Below are 24,171 nucleotides of genomic sequence, written 5' to 3'. Positions count from 1 at the left end.
GGCCGAGACCGGAAGTGGTCGGTCCCGGAAGTTCCCGCGGCCCCGAAGGCAGAGCCCGGACGCCGCCCAGTTCACTGTCCTTCGGCCACGGCGCTGCTGCTGCCCCACCATGGACGGTAAGCGGCAGCCGCCCCGACCCTCGCTCCCAGGACGGAACCCGGGACTTCAGCCTGAACCTCCCCGTCCCTTCTAGAGCCGTTGTCCCAGAATGTCGGGGCCGCGCGTCGGCCCAGCCACGGCCCTATGCACTCTGTACCCGGGGACCCGGAGGAACGGGCGGGACGGGCTGCCTGGGTCCCTTTTCTCTTTCCCAGGGCCCTGCCTTTGCCTTCCTGGCAGCCTGCGTCCTGGCTACTTCTGCGATCGGTCGCACGGGAATGCGGGGCAGGGCAGAGAGGGGTGTGACCCTCAGCATCTCGGCTGTCAGGTCGGCTCTGGCCCTGCATTGCAAAGCTGCGCGCTGCAGCAGAGGTGGTGCCCAGTTGGGGCGCCCAGTTGGAAGGAAGCCCACTGCTCTGGGCCCGGTGCAGGCCCCCCCCCCCAAGAATAGTCGGCCTAAGTTGGATCTTCTTGGACGAGAGAGATCAGCCTCAAGTAGCGCTGCCCTTGCTTGGGCCTGGGCTTTGGTGTAGAGAGGCACAGAGCCTGCCCTGGCTGCTGGTCTAGCCTGCTGACTCCAGGTCTTCTCGCTCTCGTTTGTTTGGTTTTTGTCGCTGCCACACCCCGTGGTTGTCCTCCACCACGGTGCCATGAGTTGAGCCAAGGCATGTCACACCCCAGTCGTGCTCTCTGCCTCTCTCATCCGAGGGCGGGAGAGAGTCAGCATCCAGCTTTGAGCTGAGCATCGCAGGAGCTTGGCAGTCTAGCTTCCAACACACACTGTCATGCTCCCTGGGAAACCTGGTTTACCTCTGTACTGCAACGCTGGAGGTCAACTCTGACATGCCCTTGTCTATGAGAAATGGGGTTCAGGGGGGCGTTTTCCAGGAGCCAAAGTGCATCTTTCTTACCTGTGGAGCTTCCCCAGAGGGTCAGTGGCTGCGGTTCTGATGCCCTCTTCAGCGGTGCTGGTCAGGTGCCGTCCTGATCCCCATCCTTCTCTCTCTTTGCAGACACCCTGTTTCAGTTGAAGGTAGGTCCCAAGAGCCAGCTCTGCCTGGCCCTCTCCCTGCTCTTAGAAATGCTGGTGCTGCCAGGCCTCCACTGCTGGCTGAGCTGCCCTTGTCTGCTGAGCCGGAACAGCACTCAGCTCCTCCAGGAAGGGCATGCATGACCCCCAGAGAGGACGGCCTGGGCATTAGCAGCACCCTTGCTGTCCCAAGGGTCTGTCAGGTCTGCAGTACTGACCAGGTATTGCTGGGTGGGCCTGGATTTTGAGCAATGCTAAAGACAATCTTGGGAAAATAAAAAAGATAAAAATAGCTTCACAGGACAGCTTGCTGACAGCTGATCTTCCTCCTAGGTATGGTTCCTATGGGTGCTCCTTACCCTGGAGTGCACCTTCCTCCTGAGGGTGCTCCTCCTGGGGTGTTCCTTCCACCTGAAATGCCCCTCCCTCCTGAGGGTGCTTTTCCCAGGGGTGCTCCAGTCCGTTTGGGAGCAAGTCTCATTGCCTGTGGGACTCTGTTCCTTTTTAGGCTCCTTTTCAGGTGTCTCATCAGTGTCCCAGATGGCCTTTTTTGGGGGGAGGATTCTGATGCAGTGTTAGAGAGATGACAGTCTAGAAGGTCCCTGACAGCACCAGAGAACCAGGGCTGGGGTATGGATCTGGAGGTATGGAGTCCGGGGGTATGGAGCAGGTGTCTCTATGCATCTCACTGGTGCCTCTTTTCAGTTCACAGCCAAGCAGCTGGAGAAACTAGCCAAGAAGGCAGAAAAAGACTCCAAAGCGGAGCAGGCCAAAGTGAAGAAGGTGAAATACTGGCCTTGCCCATCCCTGGGCCTAGCCACTAGGGATACTCCCCTTCCCTGGGGTTCCACTTCTACTTCTGCCTATTCTGTGTTTTGGGGCAGCGGGATGTCCAGAAATCCACTTGTCCCTTTATCACCTGTTCCTTCTTCACCTCACCACTTGTCTCTTCCTCATTTCCCCACTGTCGCTGGCACTTTACCACAGTGTTTGAGGGAGCTGCATGAATGGGGCTGGGCTCTCCTGGCTGAATCTTCCTCTTCAATGGAGAGGCTCCTGGCTAACCTTGTGCTACCTTAAAACTGCAATGGGGGGGCTGGAGAGATAGCATGGAGGTAAGGCGTTTGCCTTTCATGCAGGAGGTCATCGGTTCGAATCCCAGCGTCCCATATGGTCCCCTGTGCCTGCCAGGAGCAATTTCTGAGCATGAAGCCAGGAGTAACCCCTGAGCACTGCCGGGTGTGACCCAAAAACTACAAAAAAAAAAAAAAAAAACTGCAATGGGGTGAACGAAGCTATAGCACATTGTAGGGTGTTTGCCTTGCACGCAGTCAACTCAGGACAGGCCTAAGTTTGATACCTGACATCCCATATGGTCCCCCGAGCCTGCCAGGATCAGTTTCTGAGCATGTCAGGAGCAATCCCTGAGCGCCACTGTGTGTGGCCAAAAAACAAACAAAACTGCCATGGGGAGGTGGCCAGAATGACAGCACAGCAGGTAGGGCATCTTGCAAGTAGCCAATCATGGTTCAATCCCTGGTATCCCATATGGTCCCCTGGTCCTGCCAGGAGTGATTTCTGAGCGCAGGGCCAGGAGTAACCCCTTAGTGCCCCCAGGTGTGGCCCCAAAACTAAAATATATATATATAAAAAGAAAAAAAATAGTGGGGTCCAATGCCTTGGGGGTGGTTTCCTTCCTCACTGGTGCTTCATGGATTGGAATCTTTGTGGGACTGTGTTAGAGGGAGGGCAGAGACACTTCACTCTGCCTCTCCCACGGCCCTCACCCCTATACCAGGCCCTTCAGCAGAAAAACGTAGAGTGTGCCCGTGTGTACGCCGAGAATGCCATTCGCAAGAAGAATGAAGGTGTGAACTGGCTCCGAATGTCGTCCCGTGTGGATGCTGTGGCTTCCAAGGTGCAGACGGCCGTGACCATGAAGGGGGTGAGTGTTTGCCGCAGGCTCAGCAGGACCTTTTGATTTTTAGATGTAGTGTTGGACTTGTTCATGCCACTCAGTACTGCTTTACCTGCTGAGCGATGCTGATGAGGTTCTGCATGTGCTTTATAGGTGACCAAGAACATGGCCCAGGTGACCAAAGCCCTGGACAGGGCCCTGAGCTCTATGGATCTACAGAAGGTTTCTGCGGTAATGGACAAGTTCGAGCAGCAGGTGCAGAACCTGGATGTACACACATCGGTAGGTCTGTTCGTGTGCGCTGCAGTGTCCAGAATGGGAGGGTGTGCTAGGAGGGGCCTGAGCCAGCATCAGGCCCCGAAGCCAAGTACAGCTACTCAGCCTGTGGCATGCGCAGGTGATGGAAGACTCCATGAGCTCGGCGACCACGCTGACCACACCACAGGAGCAGGTGGATAGCCTCATCGTGCAGATTGCCGAGGAGAATGGCCTTGAGGTGCTGGACCAGCTCAGCCAGCTGCCTGAGGGTGCTTCGGCAGTGGGCGAGAGCTCTGTGCGTAGCCAGGAGGACCAGCTGTCACGGAGGTAGGCCCACAGGGGCAGGGAAGGGTTGTAGGGAAAGGCTGGAACCTGGGCCCGTGTGACCCCACAGGCTGCACCGGCTGCCTCTGACATGGGCCAGGGAAGGTGACCTGGTCAGCATGTAGCCCTGCCTTTCTCTGAAAGCCTCTATGGTGTACTTGCAGGCTGGCCGCCCTGAGGAATTAGCCAGGATTCCACCTGGCCTGGCCTGGCCTGGCCGTGGGAAGGCCCAGGCGGAGGTCAGCCCACACTTGCCTTTCTGTGGACTGTGGCCTTGCTGCTCAGCACCTGTCCCACCTGGCGCCCTGATGTTAGCCCATGGTGGGACCCTGTCTCCAGGATTGCACAAACTTCTGGCGTTTCTGGGTAATTTCTGTGCCTCTGTGGACCTGCAGCCCTCCCCCTCATCCCCTGACCCCCAGCACGGACAGGGGTTGGCCAGTGAATGAACACCTGTGTATCCACGTGGATCGGCCAACTTGATGCTGCAGGGGTGCGGTTACCCCACTGAGCCCCCAGAGACCTCTTCTAAGTCTAGGCAGTATCCCTTAGGTCCCACTGCCCCATCACAACTGCCACAGGGCTGGTGTTCTGTGTCTTTCTGGCTCCTGTGTATCTCGGGATCTCGCTGTTCCCCCCATTGTCCTCCAGCCTGCCCTCAGTGAGGTGTCATTATTCTATCCTACACTAGAGAGCAGGTGTCCCCTGACCCTGCTCTGCACCCAAATTTCAACAGCCAGGAGTGGCTGAAGGCCAGGTGGGGTTGCCCAGATACCCTTATGCTGCCAGGGACTCTCTGCCCACTGGGCCAGCCTATTGCTGGCTGTTGCAACACAGCCTATTTCTGTGTCCTCTCTACAGTTTCATGTTCATGGTTTCCTCAGAGCTTCCAGGGTTTCCCTTTGAGTTTTGTTTTTGCCAAAATAAAAGGATCCAGGCAGTGAGTGCTCAGACCACCTGGCCAGGCCAGGACCTGCCACATGACTGTGAGCTGTGGACTGACCCCAAGAGGCTGTGATCATCCAGTCTGCTTTCCCCCCTCTCACCCCCCTCACACCCCCCACTCCCACCCCCACAAGCTCTGAGGACACTAAACTGGAACGGCCTTTCAGCCCTCTGGTCCCCAGTGGGCTCAGCTTTCTGGAGCCACATGCTGGGCCTTCATAAAAGGCAGTGAGATGTTCATTTTACTTAAATGCTGTTGTAAATAAAAGGATTGGTACCCAGTACCTGTCTCGCCTGGACTTTGGTGGTTTGAGATTGGGGGTATCTATGGCCGTCCAGGTCCCCATTGGGAGGCTGAGGGGGCAGTGGTACAGAGAGAGCTTCAAGTCAAGCTGAAAACTGAGTCAGGGAAATGATCTTGGAAGTTCCAGCACATTCCCGGTGCCATGCCTACCTTTTCTAGGATCTGGGCCATTCAGCCATTGTCCCATCCACCTCTATTCCTAGTCTATGCCACCCCCAGGCTTACACACTGAATGTCCAATACTTCCCGGCCACTCTGCTACCGCAGGCTGGTGTTAATGCTAGAGCACTGTCACTGTTTGTACCTGTGCACTCACCTGTCCTGCCATTGGGGTCACCTGCTGGATCTTGTGATAATCCAGTTTGGGATTGATTCCTGCAGGTACAGATATCTAATGGCAGGACCTGTGCTTCAGAAAAAGAGCAGAACTGGGAAGGAGGGTAGTAAGGAGGAGGCACACTGGGATCTGCACCCCCACAACCTGTGTGTACACTGGGACCTACTTGAGCAACCTATGTGTATACTGGAACCCTCACCTGGACAACCTGTGTTTATATCAATACCCACCACAGACAACTGTGTCACTGGGATCCCCTTAACAAACTGTCTGTACAATGGGATCACCCTTGGACAATGTGTGTATACTTGGACCCTCCTGAAAAACTGTATGTACACCAGGACCCACCCCGGACAACTGTACACTGGGACCCACGCTCAGACAACTTGTAGGCACTCCTGACCACATTTGTTTCCTTAGAATCAGTATCAGGACTGGAGAGATATAGCACAGCAGCAGGGCGTTTGCCTTAGACGCTGAAGGGTGGTGGTTCGAATCCCGGTATCCCATATGGTCCCCCGAGCCTGCCAGAAGCTATTTCTGAGCGTAGAGCCAGGCCTGAATGCTGCCGGGTGTGACCCAGAAACCAAAAAAGAAAAAAAAATCAGTATCAGTCTTTACAACTTCTAGCCCCCAGCAGTACTTGGGCTCATTCTGCCCCTGTGCAGAGTTGTACTTTGGGGCATAATCATCCTGGGAGCATCGCAGCCCTTTCAGACACCAGCCTGCGGCTGTACCAGCACAGCCCACCAGAGGGCCCTCCCGCACCAGAGGAGACAGCGATGGACAGGGTTGGGCAGCACAGAAACCTATCAGCAGGTGCCCCTTCTAGGGTATGGATCGAGGCTTTGTGACTCTTGGTTTTGGCTCCTAGAGCCTGGGAGAGCCAGGCAGGCACTGTGAGCATCACAGCCATGTGATGGACCTCTGTGAGCCCTTGCTGCAGACAAGCCTGAAAGTGACACTAGGGCCCGGAGAGATAGCACAGCGGCGTTTGCCTTGCAAGCAGCCAATCCAGGACCAAAGGTGATTGGTTCGAATCCCGGTGTCCCATATGGTCCCCCGTGCCTGCCAGGAGCTATTTCTGAGCAGACAGCCAGGAGTAACCCCTGAGCACCACTGGGTGTGGCCAAAAAAAAAAAAAAAAGTGACACTAATTGTGATGGCTGGGGGCCAGAGAGAAAGCATAGCGGTAGGACATTTGCCTTGCATGCAGCCGATCCAGGACTAAATGTGATGGTCGCCATAGAGGGCCCGGGCTACAGGAGGGCTGGTGCCCTCAGCTGCATTACTCCAGCATGGAACCAAACACCTCCAGTGTCGACTCCTGTTGAATCTGGACACCGCTCAGGCACAGGGAAGCGAGTAGAGTGGCAGCTCAGTCTGGCCTCTGGTGTGTCTCTGGACCGGGCCTCTGGTGCCCACATGATTATGACAGTTCAGGAGGTGATTTAGGCCAACCCCACCCTCTCTGTACTCACCCCTCCTTAGGAGGGATTGGGCTGAGAGTATGTGTAATTGGGTATGTGCATACACAGAGGTGCTCATATGTGCATCTCCTCTTTATCCATGTGCAGCAGTAGTGGTGCATGTGTTCATGTCTGTGTACCTGGGGGCTGCTAGGGGACTGTACTATGTGTTCATGTGTTGAATGCATGGAATGAATATATGCATTGAACAAGTGTGATTAGTGTTCCTGTATGTGTGATTGCACTTGCATGTGTGGTCTGATATATGGGGTGTGTGCATGAATGAACACACAGTGTACATGTGTGTGAATGCATGTGCATAAGGAGTACATTGTGTGTACCTTATATGCATGCACTTTATGTGAGTACTTATGTGCATGGGTGTGTGCAGTGAATGAATACATACATGTGTGTGCCTGTGTATTACAGGTTAAGACTGCATGCATGTGTATGGGTGTGTAAATGCATGTTGAAAGGCAGCTGGAGTCAGAACTTTCAGGTAAAGACCCACCTCTAGGGGCTGAAAAGATAGCACAGTAGGAGGGAGGGCATCTAGGTTTGATGCTTGGCATCCCATAAGGACCCCCCCAAGCACCGCCAGGAGTGATACGTGAGTGCAGAGCCAGGTGTAAACTCTGAGCACTGCCGAGTATGGCCTCCAAACCAATGAACGAAGGGACCACAGACTCCTCTCTGTTCTCAGAGAGCCCTGATCCCTCAGAGACTGAGCATTGCTGAGTGTCAGTGGGCTTTATCTCTGCTTGCCCTGTAGGTTTAGGTGCTTTGTGTGTGGATGTCAGTCCCAGCTGCCCTCGGCTCTAGGGCAAGACTTAGAGATTTTAAATGGGTACTTTATTGTGGGCCCACTGTATGCCTGGTGAGCAGGCCCTGGTGTGGGAGCTCCTGGACATCACAGCACATACAGGCTGAGAAGGAGGAGCCCGAGAGAGGCCAATAGGACCCCTGACAGATGGTTGGTGTGGGGGGCAGCGGAGTAGCCATAGTTGGTCCTGCAGGAAGCCTCCAGCTTGTCCAGGGAAATGGGCTCCTCCTCAGGGGGCTGGGTGTGGTCACTCACCTGTAAACAGGGATAGGTTGGGGGGTCTGCTCGTGGCAGCTGGGGGAAGTGGGTGCTGCCCCCCTTCTTACCCGCTCTACATCCTGAAAGACTCTGAGCAAGTTCAATGCTAGGGCTCCCTGCACCTCTGTTTCCGTCCATCCTCTCCGTAACAGCTCAGCAATAAGGTCTGGGTACTTGGACACGTCCTCTAGGCCCGAAGGCAGCCTGAGATGGGGTAGGAATCCAGGCTCTCCCTATGCCCCACAACCCACAACCCAAGGCATGGACGTGGGGGAGCTTTAGAGTCCAACCAAGATACCCAGGGCCTTTCCCTTCCAGTCCTGCCCCTTACCTGGAAACCCCGTCAAAGTCCCCACCAAAGCCCACAGCGTTGGGTCCTGCCACCTTCTTGATGTGGTCCAGATGGTCTGGAGGGAAGTAACGTCCCAAGAGGGTCCCAATTGCAGGCCCTGATTGCAGGGGGTCTGGGAATGGGGCTCAAGACAGGCTGGGGTGGACATACCCACCTGCCACCTGGGATAAGTTGGCTTCCTTCTGGCAGGAAACATAATCATTGTAGAAGTTCACCATCACCAGGCCACCCTTCTGCTTCTGCTTGGGAAGAGGGAACCCCGAGATCAGGGCCTGGACCGCAGGGCAGAGAGCCCCAGGGAAGGAACCATAGGGAGGGAGGTGCAGGGCTGGGAACCAGGGCAAGGGCCCCTCTACTGTCACCACTAGCTGCAGCACGTTGTCTGGCACATTGCGGCGGTGGGGACACACAGAGAAGGCTGAAGAGTGGCTGAAGATGACTGGGGCTTTGGACAGTTGCAGGGCTGCCTGCATGGTGGCCAGGGACACGTGGGCCAGGTCCACAATGACGCCCAGCCGGTTCATCTCCCTTACCACGCTCTGGAGTGACATAGCAGGGAAAGGCAGGGTGTGTATGGATGGACCGGGCTTGGGAGATAAGGGGCGGGTTTTATAGACCTGGGGTGGTGGACAGGGCACCGTGTTATAGAAGAGCAGGTTTGATTGGATTAGGGTGTGGCTTGGTGAGATTTAAGGAGGTGGCTTGTGAGGCAAGGGGGTGTGGCTTGTGAGTTGAGGGTCAGGGTTGTCTGATGATGGGGACGTGGCTGTGGTGGGCCCATTCCCAAGTGGACAGAGCTTCATCAGCGCCTGCTCTGGGAGCCCCACTAACACCAGGACTTTCCCAGATCCTGGGATCCCAGGGGGTGGGCGTGACCTGCCCCCTTCTCACCTGCCCAAAGGGAGACAGGCCATTGCTCTGGGCCTTGTCAGACCCGTCATCTACCAGCCAGTTGTCGGCCCTGCAGAACAGAGAGTGAGGAGTCGACTCTCTGTGGCCTGTTCAGAGCCAGGGCAGAGACAGTGGGTGAGCACTCACCAGGGTGTGTTGCAGCTGTGGGTCAGTGTCATGTAGCGCATACCCAGATGGTAGAGTGACCGCAGCACCCCCAGACTGCTGTCCAGGGAGTGGCCACCCTCCACGCCCACCAGGCTGGCCACTTTGCCTTTCTGGAAGGCCTCCTTGAGCTCTGGGGATAGCACAATATGTGACGATGTGGAGGCAGGCAGTGGAGCAGGGATAGGGACTTGTGGGGGGGGGAGGGCTCATGCATGAATAGCAGGGGCACAGAGGGACAGGGGCATGGGGGGGACGGGGCACATGAGGGAACGGCCCTTTGTGGGGAACAGGAGCATATGGGGGACAGGCAGTGGGAATAGCTCTCACAGCCACCTGCTCCCACGGGTGGGCACACCTGCGCTGCTGGTGACACAGGCAAAGGTTTCGGGGTACAAGCCACACATGCGGTGGATTACATCGATCTGCTCCAAGGTCCTCTTCACAGCATCTTTGTTCTGAGTATCGCAGGGGGTGTACGCAGACCAGAACTAGGGGACCACAGGGTGGGCTGGAGCTGCCGCCCACTCTGGCCCCGCCGCCCACTCTGGCCCCGTTTCTGGTTTAACCACACCCTGAGCAGGCCATCCTACCTGGCCACCCACAAAGCCGGCCCTAAGCTTGGGGATGTTGGTGTGTGTGTTCTCCAGGCGGTTCAGGTCAGCCCTGGGGTCCTGCAGTCGGTTGTTAAATTGCTTCAGCAGCTGCCACGGCAGGTCGTTGTGTCTAGGGGCACAGGTAGCTCAGGGAAGCCCGGGACCCCAAGATTGTTACCTGAGCACAGGTACCAGCCCGGGCACATCTCAGTACCCCTTAGCTAGGCTCAGGGAACAAAGGCACTTGGGACCTTGCTCACAAGGGCATGGATGAAGCATCCCAGCCTGAGGCTCATGACATGTGGGAGTTTGGGGTAGTCAGAAGGGAGGTTGGTGAGGGGGGACTGGTAGTCTGTGGTCAGGGGCGACCAGTGATCAGGGGTGACCAGTGGACCTAGGTGGTCCATGGTCAGGGGTGGCCAGTGAATAGGGGTGACCTACCATGGGCAGCTGTCCAGGTCACAGCTGGCGGGAACAGGGGCTCATGAGAGGACCCTGGGAAGAGTCCTGAGGGAATTTCCCTTCTGCCCAGCCAAGTGCCAGCTCCATGTCTCTGCCTTTAGCTCAAACCCAGAATACTTGCCCTATAACCAGCACCTCTCTCCAGGAGTCCATCAGGCCCTGGCCTTTGGATATGTCCAGGGGAGCTGGAACTGGGGTGTGTCTGGGACACACTGTTCCTCTCTCCTTCTGGAGAAGCTGCTGCACTTGGCTCTTTCCTCCTAGCTGAACTGGCTGGTGATGACCGGAACAGGTGCAGCCATTTGAAGGTGTGAGGGTACCCTGGGAATGGTGGCCACTGTGTCACCCAGCAACCCCTATTCTGTAACCACTATGTTACTCCAAAACCCATACAGACCCAGCTGCTCACCCATCGATGACCGGTGTGTTCCTCATGATATTCTGCGCCTTCTCCCTGAACTCATCAGCAGCACAAATGGCCACAAGGATCCAGAGCCAGCAGGCGAGGTGCATGGTGGTCGTTAGGCTTGCCAGTTGTGCTCCGTGTCCAGCTGGATAGCCACTGTGTACAGGACCGAGAAGAGCCTTTATCTGGGGATTCTACAGGTGTTTCTTTAAGTGCCGTTCAATCAGTAACGAGCCCAGGGTGGGCGGGGCCGCCACAAGTAGACATACTAAGGGTCACTCCAGGGCAGACTGGAGCCCAGATGAAGGAAGGAGCTGAGAAAGCAGAGTGTTGTGTGTCCACACATGACCACCCTGCAGGCCTGGGGCCCGGCCAAGACTGGCCAACAGAAACGCCTTTCCACTGAGATGCTTACGCATGTACAGCATGTGTTCCTCATATAAGTGTCTCCACTGTCTACCAGGGCCACTAGGGGCTTCCAATTTCACCCCCAGCAGGGATCTTAGTGGGGTCCTGACCCCTGGAAGTTCTTGGGCTGCACACGTTGGACTTTGGAATTGGCCAGGAGATTTGAGTGTCAGCGTTTTCTGAAAGCTCTCTGCTCACAACTGCAGGAGCCGCTGATGGATGTTAGGGAAAGTTCTGGTGTCAGGGACTGTCTGCATGCCTGGAAGTCACTGCTCAGTCATGGGCTTACAGGCCAATCTCTCCACCTCCACTGGGGCTGAGATGCCAGGACACGAGTCAGTCTTTGGCCATCAACAGTGTATCCTGGGGGCCGGAGAGATAGCGTGGAGGTAAGGTGTTTGCCTTGCATGCAGAAGGATGGTGGTTTGAATCCTGGCATCCCATATGGTCCCCTGAACCTGCCAGGGGCTGATTTCTGAGAGTAGAGCCAGGAATAACCCCTAAGCGCTGCCGGGTGTGACTCAAAAACAAAACAACAACAAAAAAGTGTATCCTGGGCAAGGATTTCTGATCATCAAGCTCCTGGGATTTCCAGGGTTCTGCAGCCTCAATTTCCCTCATGATCCACTTTGTGTTTACAAATGGGATCAGAGTTACTCTGTGGCTTCCAGGTTCAATGTAGGAATCCTTCCAGCCCCCATCTTTGTGCCCTCAGTGCGACTAGTTCCTCACATACCACAGCCCCTGATAGGAGAGTGAAACCTGGCCCTGAGCTCTTTCCAGAGTCTGGGCAGCCCAGGGGCAGGCCAGAACATCTGTACCCACCAGACCCAGTTCTGCACATGATCTTCCCTGTGTGCACTGCCGCCCCAGGGTCTTCTCCTGTCTCCCTCTGACCTGGTCCCACCTGTGTGCCCTCTGAGTCACCCCCAAGAACAGGCTCTGCTGGGTGTCTGTGCTTGGCTGCTGCCCCCCTGGGTTTTGGGGAATGAGAGACCTGTCCCAGTGACTCTCACTTTCTTTCCTATATCCTGGCTCTAACCTGGCCCCTATCCTCATCTCCAGGCTCCCTTTAACCCTGGAGACATTTGCCACAAGCCTGGAGGAAAGACCCCCACCCACCCAAAAAAAAAAAAAAAAAAAAAAAAAACAAACAAACCAGAAATGAAGAGGCTCTGAAAAGAAGCTGACACTCGCAATCAAAACACCAAAGCCACAAGCACTTGAGAGAGTGTGTGACCCTTAAAGGCCCCAGCATCACTTACGGGAGTGGACATAGGGGTCTGCCCTTGCTTAGGGTCAGCTCTTCTGGGTTCCAGCCTTCAAGTTCCAGGGAACTAGTCATCACACCCTGGGATCTATTCATCAAGCTCATGCGGTTCAGTCACCACATACCAGGATCCAGTCACCACATTCCTAGCATCTAGGCACAACACCACAGGATCTAGTTTCCACATTCCTGGGATCCAGTCATCATACTAATGGGATCCAGTCACTGCACTCCTGAGATCCAATCACCATGTCCAGGATCCAGCACAACACCTCTGCATCTAGTCACCAAACACTGGGGTTCACTCACCAAACTTGGATCTAGTCACCACACTAATGGGATCAGTCATCACATTCCTGGTATCTTTTTGTTTTTGTTTTTGTTTTTGTTTTTGGGCCACACCCGACGGTGCTCAGGAGTTACTCCTGGCTGTCTGCTCAGAAATAGCTCCTGGCAGGCACGGGGGACCATATGGGACATCGGGATTCGAACCAACCTCCTTTGGTCCTGGATCGGCTGCTTGCAAGGCAAACGCCACTGTGCTATCTCTCCGGGCCCACATTCCTGGTATCTTATCATCACACCCCTGGAAATCTAGTCATCACACTGGGATCCAACCATCCGACCCAGGACCAGTCATTACACCCTGGTATTCAATCGCCTCACTCTGGGTCCTGAGATTTAATTGGTCATGACCTGCTCACCAAGGACAGGCAGGCAAGATCCAGCCTGAGTAACTCTCAGTCTCTCAGTCTGTCCCCTCTCAGAGCCACCATCCCTCTTGTGCCTTGGTTTAGTGGGTGTGAGAAGCCACTTAATCACATCCAGTCATTTCTAAGCTGGAACTTACCCTTCAACAAATAGTTTCCCATAAATAGAAGCTACAATAAAAATAAACACAGGAAACCGGGCCTGTGGGCAGGCAGGCGGTGCTGTGTGACCTCAGGCAGGACCCAGATAGACACCCTGGGGTGTGGCAGGAGCTGGGAACCCTGGAGAGGGGGGGTGCTCAGGGCCAAGGCCAATACCCAGGGCTGGGGAGGAGCAGCAGCACAAATGTTCCATGCACCAACTAGCACAGAAAGAAGCACAGGACATAGCTAAGCCCAGGGCCCAGCCCATGAAACTGCCTGTGTGACAAGTGAGGAACCAACACCCTACCCACACATTCCACCAGAAGACTCACAGACACAGGTGAACACTGAACATGTGATAGTCAGTGCTATGTGCTGATTCACATGTGAATGCACATACAACAGACATGACCACAGCAAATTAGTCACACATGTACACAGACATGTGTGACTAACACATGTGCATAAGTGCACATCAGATGAGCACATGGGCATGTCCACATACCACAGAGCCTGATTGGTGCTGCAGAGACTTAAGCATACACACTGTACATATGAGTGTGCTCAAATGTGTGAAGAGCCCACAGCTTTTTCCATGCACTCAGCCATCAGACACCAGCCCCAAGCACAGAATAATCAGGCTCAGATGTGGACCCAGACAACCCCAGGCCACTCCCACAGCACAGGGGACCCGCCTGACTGCAAGTCTGCTCTGGGCCCTCCTGTGTCCACCTCAGGGCCACAGCCCTGAATGACCAGAGCTGAGTGCTCTGGGGAACAGGGACAGTCCTTTCTCTGGAGGCTGGGGCTGCCTCTCCCCACAGTAACTAACACTGCTTCTCTGGGGGCACAACTTCATAAATGCACCAGGGTGTCCTCGGAAGCTCCTCGTCCCTTCAGCTAAGATGAAGAGCCATGGTCCAGTAAGTGGTCTCCTCCCACTCCCATCCCACTGTGTTGGCTGGATGTCCTGGCCTTCAGAACCCAGGACCTGCCTCTCAAGCCTCCACTGCCCAAGCCCGCTGGACACTTGGTGAGGTTCTGTGCAGCCCACACGGGGACCTGTCGCTGCAGGCCCAATGAGACTCACAGAGCAGCCCCCGCTGGAGCGGGAAGTCTGGGTAGGGTCTGATGTGTGGGGGGTCCGTCTGCTTCTCTCTTGCAGCTTCCTTGATGCACAGCCGTGTCCTCCCAGCACGTCCCCAGGAGTGGGGCCGGGAGCCGTCCCCTCCAGACAGCTGGTTCTCCTTTCTCTGGTTTCTCCTGCTCCCTCACAGCTCCCCTCCTGTGACCCAGTGTGGAGTTGAGCTGGGGTCTGTCTGAGGGGGGATGTTTGTCTGCTTCCCTCCTGCAGCTCCCTCAGTGCATGACTAGGTCCTAGTGTATCCCCAGAAGTGGGGCCAGGGGGCCGTCCCATCCAGACAGCTGGTTCTTGTTTCCCAGTCATGCTGCACCCAGCCCGATGCTCCTCCCCAAAGTCCAGTATCCTTTCAGCCCCCAGGGACCTGCATGTGTTGTGGGGTGATGGGTGAATGGCCCAGGGGCAGGAAGCTTGAGCTGTGAGGTGAAGGGTGTCCCTCAGGTGGGAAAGCCCCATCGAAGTGTGTGGAGATGGCACAACCCACAACCCCTCTCTGACCCCACAGCCCTTCTCTGACCTCACAGCCCCTCTCTGACCCCAGCCCCTGACCACAGGGTGATCCTGAGCCCATGGGCCAACCCTCCTAGTAAGACCTGGTCCCCAGAGCTCACAGCCCACAGAGCAGAGCAAATACAAACCAGAATGTTTCTGGCAGGGCCATACTCACTTTCAAAGCCAGGAAGGTCCAGCCTGAGACAGGAGGCAGACATTTGGGCTCAGGGTTGCACGCTCCATCCTGGGCATCTAGCAACATCCCCAGGACAGGGCTTAGTCCTGTGTGGCAAGGGTCTTGAGCCGGCCACCAGACCTGGGGATCCAGGGTGAGGGGTCAAGTGTTCCCAGATCCCCCTTTCTTCAGTTATCACAGGGGATCCTTTGTCCCCTTGACCCAGAAGGGCTGACTCGGGGTTGCTCACAGGCCAGAAGAGGGTGAGCTGGCACGCTGCACCTTGGGGTGAAACAGATGCTGGAGGCAGAGTTGGAGATTCTCCACTGTCCTTGGCTCTTGTGAGAAAGAGAAACGAGGTCAGGTGTGGAAGTAGAGCTCCACACACCCCATCTACTCCTGCCCCCAGAACCCTCTGTGTTTACAGTCATGGAGAGGGCTCTTGGGCCAGGACCCTAGCACTGGCCTTGGGGGTTCTACCAGTGAGACTCATGCTGTGAAAGGCCCACCTGTCTCAGTCTGTGGTGGCCTGTTCAACATGGCCAGGCCAGCCAGACCTCGAGGCTAAGACTTATCATTCTGTTATGGAAACTGGATCAGGGGCCAGTGTCAGGCCACAAAATTTAGGGATCTTTCTCATCAATAATTCAGCTTCCCAGCCCAGCCCAGGAAAACTCCACAGCATAAGTTCTATAAGCTTGCCACTTCAGGAAGCTGTGCCCTTGATATATCCTGCCCTGAAGAATTAACCACATTACTAGCTCAGTGCCCTTACAAGATATGATCTGGCATAAAAGGGCCAATACCTTCAAGAACAGTGAGTCTGATCATGGGTAGAAGCAGTCTGACTCTTAAGCGTATTTTTGTTCATCAGGGAATTATAGATTTGGACCATGTTGGAAAGATAATAGTTCTTATTTTCGCTCCACAGTTTAGACTTAAAAAAGGTGAAAATATAGCTCAGCTGGAGTGGTGGCACAAGAGTTAAGGTGTCTGCCTTGCCTGTGTTAGCCTAGGACGAACCGGATCATGGTTCAATCCCCCAGCGTCCCATATGGTCCCCCAAGCCAGGAACGATTTCTGAGCGCATAGCCAGGAGGAACCCCTGAGCGTCACCTGGTGTGGCCCAAAAACCCAAACCGCCCCCCAAAAAAAAGAAAATATAGCTCAAATTTTATTACTTCCTTATGCCTGGCAAATAAGAACACATCAGGGAAGGAGGTTTCAGGTGTATAAACCTTGATGATTTTGCTAATCCATTTAGGGTTTTTACTGCTAAGCTTGAAGAAGAAAATCCAGGACTGAAGAGATACCACAGCAGTGGGGCATTTGCCTTGCACACAGCCAACTCAGGACGGATGGTGGTCGAATTCTGGCAAACAATATGGTCTCCCATACCTGCAGGAACAATTTCTGAACACAAAGCCAGGAGTAACCCTACCACCAGGTGTGTGATGAAAGAAAGAAAGAAAGAAAGAAAAAGAAAGAAAGAAAGAAAGAAAGAAAGAAAGAAAGAAAGAAAGAAAGAAAGAAAGAAAGAAAGAAAGAAAGAAAGAAAGAAAGAAAGAAAGAAAGAAAGAAAGAAAGAAAGAAAGAAAGAAGAGAAAGAAAGGAGAGAAAGAGAGAAAGAAGAGAAAGAGAGAGGGGGGAGGGAGGGAGGGAGGAAGGACGGAGGAAGGAAGGAAGGAAGGAGGAAGGAAGGAAGGAGGGAGGGAGGAAGGAAGGACGGAGAAAGGAAGGAAGGAGGAAGGAAGGAAGGAAGGAGGGAGGGAGGAAGGAAGGAAGGAAGGAAGGAAGGAAGGAAGGAAGGAAGGAAGGAAGGAAGGAAGGAAGGAAGGAAGGAAGGAAGGAAGGAAGGAAGGAAGGAAGGAAGGAAGGAAGGGAAAGAAAAAGAAATTCAATGTTAAACCTTGGAATTCAGGGCAGGAAGTTTGAAGGATTGTTTGAATCAAGCCCTAAAGTTTCTGTGCTTTAAAACAATGGCCTCGGGGCCGGGTAGGTGGCGCTGGAGGTAAGGTGTCTGCCTTGCAAGCGCTAGCCAAGGAAGGACCGCGGTTCGATCCCCCGGCGTCCCATATGGTTCCCCCAAGCCAGGGGCGATTTCTGAGCACATAGCCAGGAGTAACCCCTGAGCATCAAACGGGTGTGGCCCAAAAACCAAAAAAAAAAAAAAAAAAAAACAATGGCCTCACAACTAGGTTTTGCAGGATAAACCTTATAGCCTGGGAGGAATAGGGGGCGTCTATTCACTGGGCCTATTCACCAGAATGCTAGGCTTTTGAAGTTCTTAGAACCAGAAGATCAACGGGCTATTTTTATTTACCACATGTAGCTCCACTTTCCATGAATCTTTTGGGGTGCTATTTGCACAAATAATGAAGGGCAGAATATCACATCCCTTGCCCAACCTCCTCTCCCAGCTCAGATGTTTTGCCTTATTTCCCAACCCCCTTCCAGCCTACCAGCTCAGAGGTTTCGCCTTTTTAACTGGGGCACTGAGTGAAAGTACCCAGCATTCATTCCAATTAGATGGAAATAGAATGTTACAAACTGGATTCCCCAGTGACTCACAAACAACACAAAACTAGAGGTGCTGAGAAACTTAGGTGATGAGCAGCTAAGACTGGGACACATTGAAACGTCCTTTTCCTAATGAAATTCCTCTATATTTGTAATACAAAATAAATCAGTTAGCTGGAGACTTTTTTTTTATTGTTGTTGTGGTGGTGGTGGTGGTGGTTTTTGGGTCACACCCGGCAGTGCTCAGGGGTTATTCCTGGCTCCAGGCTCAGAAATTGCTCCTGGCAGGCACGGGAGACCATATGGGACGCCAGGATTCCAACTGTTGACCTCCTGCATGAAAGGCAACCACCTTACCTCCTTGCTATCTCTCTGGCCCAGCTGGAGACTTTTATCTGATTTAAGAGCTGTCAATGCATCCAGGTAATTTCCATGGGGAACAGCTTAGCTTCACCAATAGGCATTTCAAAAGATTGGCGTTTGACTTTTTAAGCTTTCTAAGACTTTTTAAGCTTTTTTCTGCGGGAGCCAGCTTTGAGACACGAAGGATCATAATCTCTCTAGGACACACACACCCCCGGTAAGATGTCCCCACCCAACTAGTGTGGGGCCAATTCCTGTCGTGTGATTGGGCACCCAGAGCCATTATAAAGGACTGCTGCCTTGCTCTCTGCCTTCTTTCTGCGGGAACCAGCCCAGAGACACCAAGGATCAGAATCTCTCCAGGACCCACACCCGAGGAGCACAGCCACTCCGCTTCACTCCGCTGCTGCGCTTATTTTTAACCCCTGAGCCCCACTTCTCTATATTGTAAAAAGCAATCTACAACCTTAAACAATGCGGAAATTTTGCAGTACAACCCCATGTTTAAAGAATCAAGATGGCTGCTCTGATAATTCTGAAAGTACCAAACAGTTAGGTTTACTCTCAAATAAGATGTTTAGAGTAGAATTATGGAAGATGTTCAGGAAGCTCAAAAAAAAAAAAAAAAAAAGCATCGATAGACTTGAATGGAGCACAAATAAGCATCAAGAGGATTTGACAATTAAAATTAGAAATTTTACAAAAAAAAATAAATTAGAAATTTTCACACTGAAATAACAGGATTGAAAAACTCGGCTTATGAATTGAAAACCTTAATGGAAAACCTCTCTATGGAATAATGGCAGCTGAAAAGGGATCAGGGAGCCAGAGGATGAAATGCAGAACAACTCCATACAACAGAAGAGATTGGAAGAGAACTTTAAAGCAAATGAACAGACAATATCTAAACTACTCAAAGAATGTGAACCAATGAAAATAGAAGTCTTTGAGAAACTCAACAGAAACAACATAGGAATCAATGAAGTCCCCGAAACGAGTTGGAGGAAGAGTGAGAACAGGAAGAGGAGGAAGGAGAATTTTAAGAATAAGGCAAAGAAGAAGAGTAAGAAAAAATAAGGCAAAGAAGAGTAACAATAAGGCGGAGAGGAGTAAGAAGATTATGGTGAAAAATAGTAAGAAGAAGAGGGGGAAGATGAAAAGGATTCATCCTTTTCTTCTGAAAAAGAAGAGGAGGAAGGAGAATAAGAAGAGGGCAAAGAATAGTAAGAAAAGTGGGCCCGGAGAGATAGCACAGCGGTGTTTGCCTTGCAAGCAGCCCATCCAGGACCAAAGGTAGTTGGTTCAAATCCCGGTGTCCTATATGATCCCCCCGTGCCTGCCAGGAGCTATTTCTGAGCAGACAGCCAGGAGTAACCCCTGAGCACCGCCGGGTGTGACCCAAAAACTAAAAAAAAAAAAAAGAATAGTAAGAAAAGAAGAAAAAGAAGAGGAGGAAGAGAAGGAAGAAGAATAAAAGGAAGAAGAGTAGGAGGAAGAAGAAAAAGAAGAGAAAGAGGAGAAAGGGGAAGAAGGAAAAGAAGAGAAGAAAAAAGAGGAAGAAGGGAAAGAAGAAAATGGAGAAGAGGAGGAGAAAGAAAAAGAAGTAGAAAAGAGAAGGAAGAAGAGTGTACAGCCATACCACCCTGAAAGTGCCCGATCTTTTCTGATCTCAGAAAGAGGAAGAAGAAAAAGAAGAGGGGGAATAAAAGGAAGAAAATGGATTGAAGACTTATTTTTAATTTTTTTCTTATAATAGTGTCTTTGTTTAAACACTGTGAATGTGACATGTTTGTAGTTGAGTTTCAGTTAAAATATTTTTTTAAAAATGCACAAGATGACACTGGTGGTGGGATTGGGGTTGAAAAAATTGTCTGAAACTTAATTATGAATAAAAAAAAGTAAAAAAAGGACTTTTTATAATACTTCCATTCATTCAAAATACAGAAAGCGCTTTGTCTTTTTAGTTCCCTTTCTCAATAATAGAGCCCCATGCAGCAGTTTCAGTGGATTGTTTTACCTTAGGGCATGGTGAATTTACCATGACTATGTCATCAGTTGCTCGCAGGTTGCTGGTTTAACAATAGCCACAGAAAAAATTTAGACTTTCAACACAAGGGCTTTGTATTGGAGTGTATTCAGTGCATCCCCAAAAGGTTTTTACTTATCAGAAAAATCTAAGGACTCTTAATGATTTTTCAGAAATTTTTAGGTGATATAAATTGAATTAGTTCCTCTCTTGAGATTTCAAACTCTAAACTCAGCAACTTATTCAGCACACTGAGGGAGATATAGACTTATATAGCCCTAGGTGTTTAGCTAAAAAGGACCAAACAGAATTAAACTTCTTCCTGGACTGGCTCAAAAGTCCTATTTTACCAGGTTTATACCTGGAGATAAGTTGGGGCTTTTAAATTTTACAACTCCTCATTCTCCTATGGGTGCTGTTGTTCAGCTGTCTGAATCTCTAGAATGGGGTTGTTTACAAAACAAGAAACCTCATACATTTGTGCCCTATTTCAAATTGATCGCTGCAAAGCAAGGCTCAGAGAGGTGTTTTTTTTTTTTTTTGTTAGGTTTTGATTCTGAACTAATAGTCCTAACAATTCCTTTTTTTTTGGGGGGGGGTCACCTCAGCAGTACTCAGGGGTTACTACTGGCTTTGAGCTCAGAAATGGCTCCTGGCAGGCTTGGGGACCATATGGGATGTTGGGAATCAAACCAGGTCTGTCCAGGGTTGGCCACATGCAAGGCAAACTCCCTTCTTCTGTGCTATCGCTCCAGCTCCAGACAGGCTAATTCCAAAAATGGAAGTAGAATTCACATTACCTCTCAGTGAGCCCCTTCAATGAGCTCTCTCAGATTTTTCAGAAGTTTCCTCCCATTACCCAGCTGGAAAGGCCTGGGATATCTTCAAAAGAACACATTTTGTAATCTCTTCTATTATTCTTTCTTCCCCTATACCTAATGTTCCCTTATTTTATATTGGCGAGATGTCATCAGAAAAAAAACGATATCACTGGCCCTTCACTGACCACAACAATGCATACTAATTGTAAGTCTGCTCAACAAGTGGAACTTGCTACTTAAATTACTTACTATCACATGTTTCAGAGCCATGCAATGTAGTTTTTTGTTTGTTTGTTTGTTTTTGTTTGTTTTTGGGCCACACTCGGCGGTGCTCAGGGGTTACTCCTGGCTGTCTGCTCAGAAATAGCTCCTGGCAGGCACGGGGGACCATATGGGACACGGGGATTCGAACCAACCACCTTTGGTCTTGGATCGGCTGCTTGCAAGGCAAACGCCGCTGTGCTATCTCTCCGGGCCCAGCCATGCAATGTAGTAATCGATTCAGAAAATGTGTTAGAATTGTTCCCAGGCATAGAAACGGCCTCTTAAAATGCTCATAACATATTGTTCAAGACTTCTATCAAGGGGCCAGAGAGATAGCACAACGGTAAGGTATTTGCCTTGCACGCAGCTGATCCCGAATGAATGGTGGTTCAAATCCCAGCATCCCACATGGTCCTCTGTGCCTGACAGGAGTGATTTATGAGTGCAGACCTAAGTACTGCTGGGTGTGGCCCCGAAAAATGTTCTAAACTAATTTTCATCACTCACAAAAAAGCCCAATTTGATCTCCCAGGGCTATGGATCAAGAAAATTAGACTGGGGGCCGGGCGGTGGCGCTAGAGGTAAGGTGCCTGCCTTGCCTGCGCTAGCCTTGGACGGACCGTGGTTCGATCCCCCGGCATCCCATATGGTCCCCCAAGCCAGGAGCGACTTTTGAGCGCATAGCCAGGAGTAACCCCTGAGCGTCACCGGGTGTGACCCAAAAAAACAAAAAACAAAAAAAAAAAACAAAAAAAAAGAAAATTAGACTGCAGTCTACTTAGCCATGCCAAAATTTAAGTCATCTGCAGAAGAACATGCATTCTACATACAAATGCCTGCAGCCTGCATATAAACTATCATATTTTATAAAGAACAGACAGACAGATTGTCGATAAGTGTACCATTTGTGAGCCTTTGGATAAAAGAACACATGTAGCTGGGGCTGATCCCCAATGTTTACAGAAAAATGTAAAATGGCAAATGAATATTATACATGTCAATTTCTTTTCAAAGAAACCCTATCTCCATGTGGTCGTTGATATATATTCACACTTTATCTGGTGAATACCAATGACATTTAAAAGAGCCAAAACTGCTTGCAGCTTCATGCTACAATGCTTTTCTGTCATGGGCATCTCCCAATCCATAAAAACAGACAATGCAAAAAACCAAACAAACAAACAAAACCCAAAAAAACAGACAATGCCTCCCTATACCAGTAAAACTTCTTTTTTTTTTAATTTTTATTTTATTTTATTTTATTTTATTTTATTTTTTACCAGTAAAACTTTTCAATCATTTTGCAAAGAATGGCAAATCAAACATGTCACTGAAATCCTCTAAATCCATAGGGACATGCCATAGTTGAAAGAACTCACAGAACACTCAAAACTCAGTTATTAAAATATAGGAAAGGGGGCATGCCATCAATAGACATTTTATCCTTAACATTATTTTCACTATACTTCCTGAATTTGCCTCAAAGAGAGCCCTACATGGCTGCAGAAAGACACTTTAAAGAAGATGCTCAGGTGCAAAAAACAATTAATTCACCAATTTGGGTAAAAATGAATAATGAGGAAGCAGAGTGATAGCACAGCTGTAGGGCATTTTTTTTTTTTTTTTGGTTTTTGGGTCACACCCGTTTGACGCTCAGGGGTTACTCCTGGCTAAGCGCTCAGAAATCGCCCCTGGCTTGGGGGGACCATATGGGACGCCGGGGGATCGAACCGCGGTCCTTCCTTGCAAGGCAGACACCTTACCTCCAGCGCCACCTACCCGGCCCCAGCTGTAGAGCATTTGCCTTGCACTTGGCCGACCTGGGATGGACCCAGGTTCGATTCACGCATCCCATATGGTCCCCTGAGCCTGCCAGGGACAATTTCTGAGCACAGAGCCAAGAGTATCCTTTAAGTGCCACTTAAAGGGTGTGACCCTGAAATAAATAAACAAAAAAGGATAATGAATGGATTGTTGGCAATCTCCTCATTCAACATTTGAAGAAAAGGATATGCCTATGTTTCTAAAGATAGCAACACTGTCAAGAACCCCTGGGTTTCACTATGCCTTGTTAGAAGCAGGTTTCTCAGAAATAAAAAAAAAATTAGGGGCCGGGCGGTGGCGCTGGAGGTAAGGTGCCTGCCTTGCCTGCGCTAGCCTAGGACGGACCGCGGTTCGATCCCCCGGCGTCCCATATGGTCCCCCAAGCAGGAGCGACTTCTGAGCGCATAGCCAGGAGTAACCCCTGAGCGTCACCGGGTGTGGCCCAAAAACCAAAAAAAAAAAAAATTTAGATACCAGAGCATGATAAGACTATAAGCTGTCCCCCAGACCCAACACAGAGTTGAAAGAACAAGAGATGGAAACAAACTGTAACTCCAACTGGGACAATAAGCTGACACCACACACTGAGGTAGACACTACCAGGAGTGGAAAAGACCATTTCCAGGACCTAAGTTCTATAGATGAGAGAACTGGTAGTGCTCTCACTGGACTTCATAATTTAGAAATCACTTGATATATGAAATCAAAATTACAATGCGTGGGGACTGGAGAAATAGCACAGTGGAAGGGCTTTTGCCTTTCATGTGGGTGATTTAAGATGGACCATGGTTCGATCCCCAGCATCCCATGTGGTCCCCCAAGCTAGGAGCGCATAGCCAGGAGTAACCCCTGAGCATCACTCGGTGTGGCCCAAGAACAAAAAAAAGAATGACAATATGTGTATAATATTCCAAAGTTGATTATTTATTTTTACCAAATCCATTACAATGAGGACATTAATAGGTCAAATCTATTGGGACATACAGGCAAAGTGGTAAAAGAGTTCTGTAAAATCATAAAAGCCTTGTGTGCAGGCAAAATAGGTATATCAACTCAAAAGACTTTAAGATAACCATTGGAAAGTTAAATATTAAGTTTTCAGGACAAAAACAAGACCCACATGAACTACTTCTATTCCTGCTGAAAGATCTTCATCAGAATTTGAACAAATCTGATAGGCAGACAATCATCAAGAAGAAAATAGAGATCATCTTGTTGACTCAAAAGTCTCAAAACATGGGGCCGGAGCAGTGTCGCATAGCAGTAAGGCATCTGCCTTGAGTGCACTAACCTAGGATGAACCACAATTCGATCCCCTGGTGTCCCATATGGTCTCCCAAGCCTGGAGAGATTTCTGAGCACATAGCCACAAATAA

General features: G+C 51.1%; 2 protein-coding genes across 2 annotated transcripts; one reads left to right on the top strand and one right to left on the bottom strand.

Moving 5' to 3' along the window:
* Window positions 1-36: 36 nt before the first annotated feature.
* CHMP1A (charged multivesicular body protein 1A) lies at window positions 37-4,067 on the top strand. Its single transcript, XM_049786304.1, has 7 exons — window positions 37-116; window positions 1,113-1,132; window positions 1,835-1,912; window positions 2,928-3,074; window positions 3,201-3,329; window positions 3,445-3,632; window positions 3,794-4,067. The coding sequence occupies exons 1-7, from the start codon at window positions 110-112 to the stop codon at window positions 3,813-3,815; spliced, it is 591 nt and encodes a 196-aa protein (XP_049642261.1). The 5' UTR covers window positions 37-109; the 3' UTR covers window positions 3,816-4,067.
* Window positions 4,068-7,535: 3,468 nt separating this feature from the next.
* DPEP1 (dipeptidase 1) lies at window positions 7,536-14,544 on the bottom strand. Its single transcript, XM_049786307.1, has 11 exons — window positions 14,260-14,544; window positions 10,641-10,793; window positions 9,767-9,899; window positions 9,530-9,664; window positions 9,156-9,304; window positions 9,009-9,078; window positions 8,480-8,656; window positions 8,272-8,356; window positions 8,097-8,172; window positions 7,834-7,969; window positions 7,536-7,762 (listed from the first exon to the last, which is right to left on the bottom strand). The coding sequence occupies exons 2-11, from the start codon at window positions 10,742-10,744 to the stop codon at window positions 7,595-7,597; spliced, it is 1,233 nt and encodes a 410-aa protein (XP_049642264.1). The 5' UTR covers window positions 10,745-10,793; window positions 14,260-14,544; the 3' UTR covers window positions 7,536-7,594.
* Window positions 14,545-24,171: the final 9,627 nt, after the last annotated feature.

Source organism: Suncus etruscus, chromosome 14 (genome assembly GCF_024139225.1).
Source record: "Suncus etruscus isolate mSunEtr1 chromosome 14, mSunEtr1.pri.cur, whole genome shotgun sequence".
Lineage (NCBI taxonomy): Eukaryota > Metazoa > Chordata > Mammalia > Eulipotyphla > Soricidae > Suncus > Suncus etruscus.
Note: the sequence above shows the minus strand (reverse complement) of the source record. Positions and strands in the feature narration are given on the sequence as shown.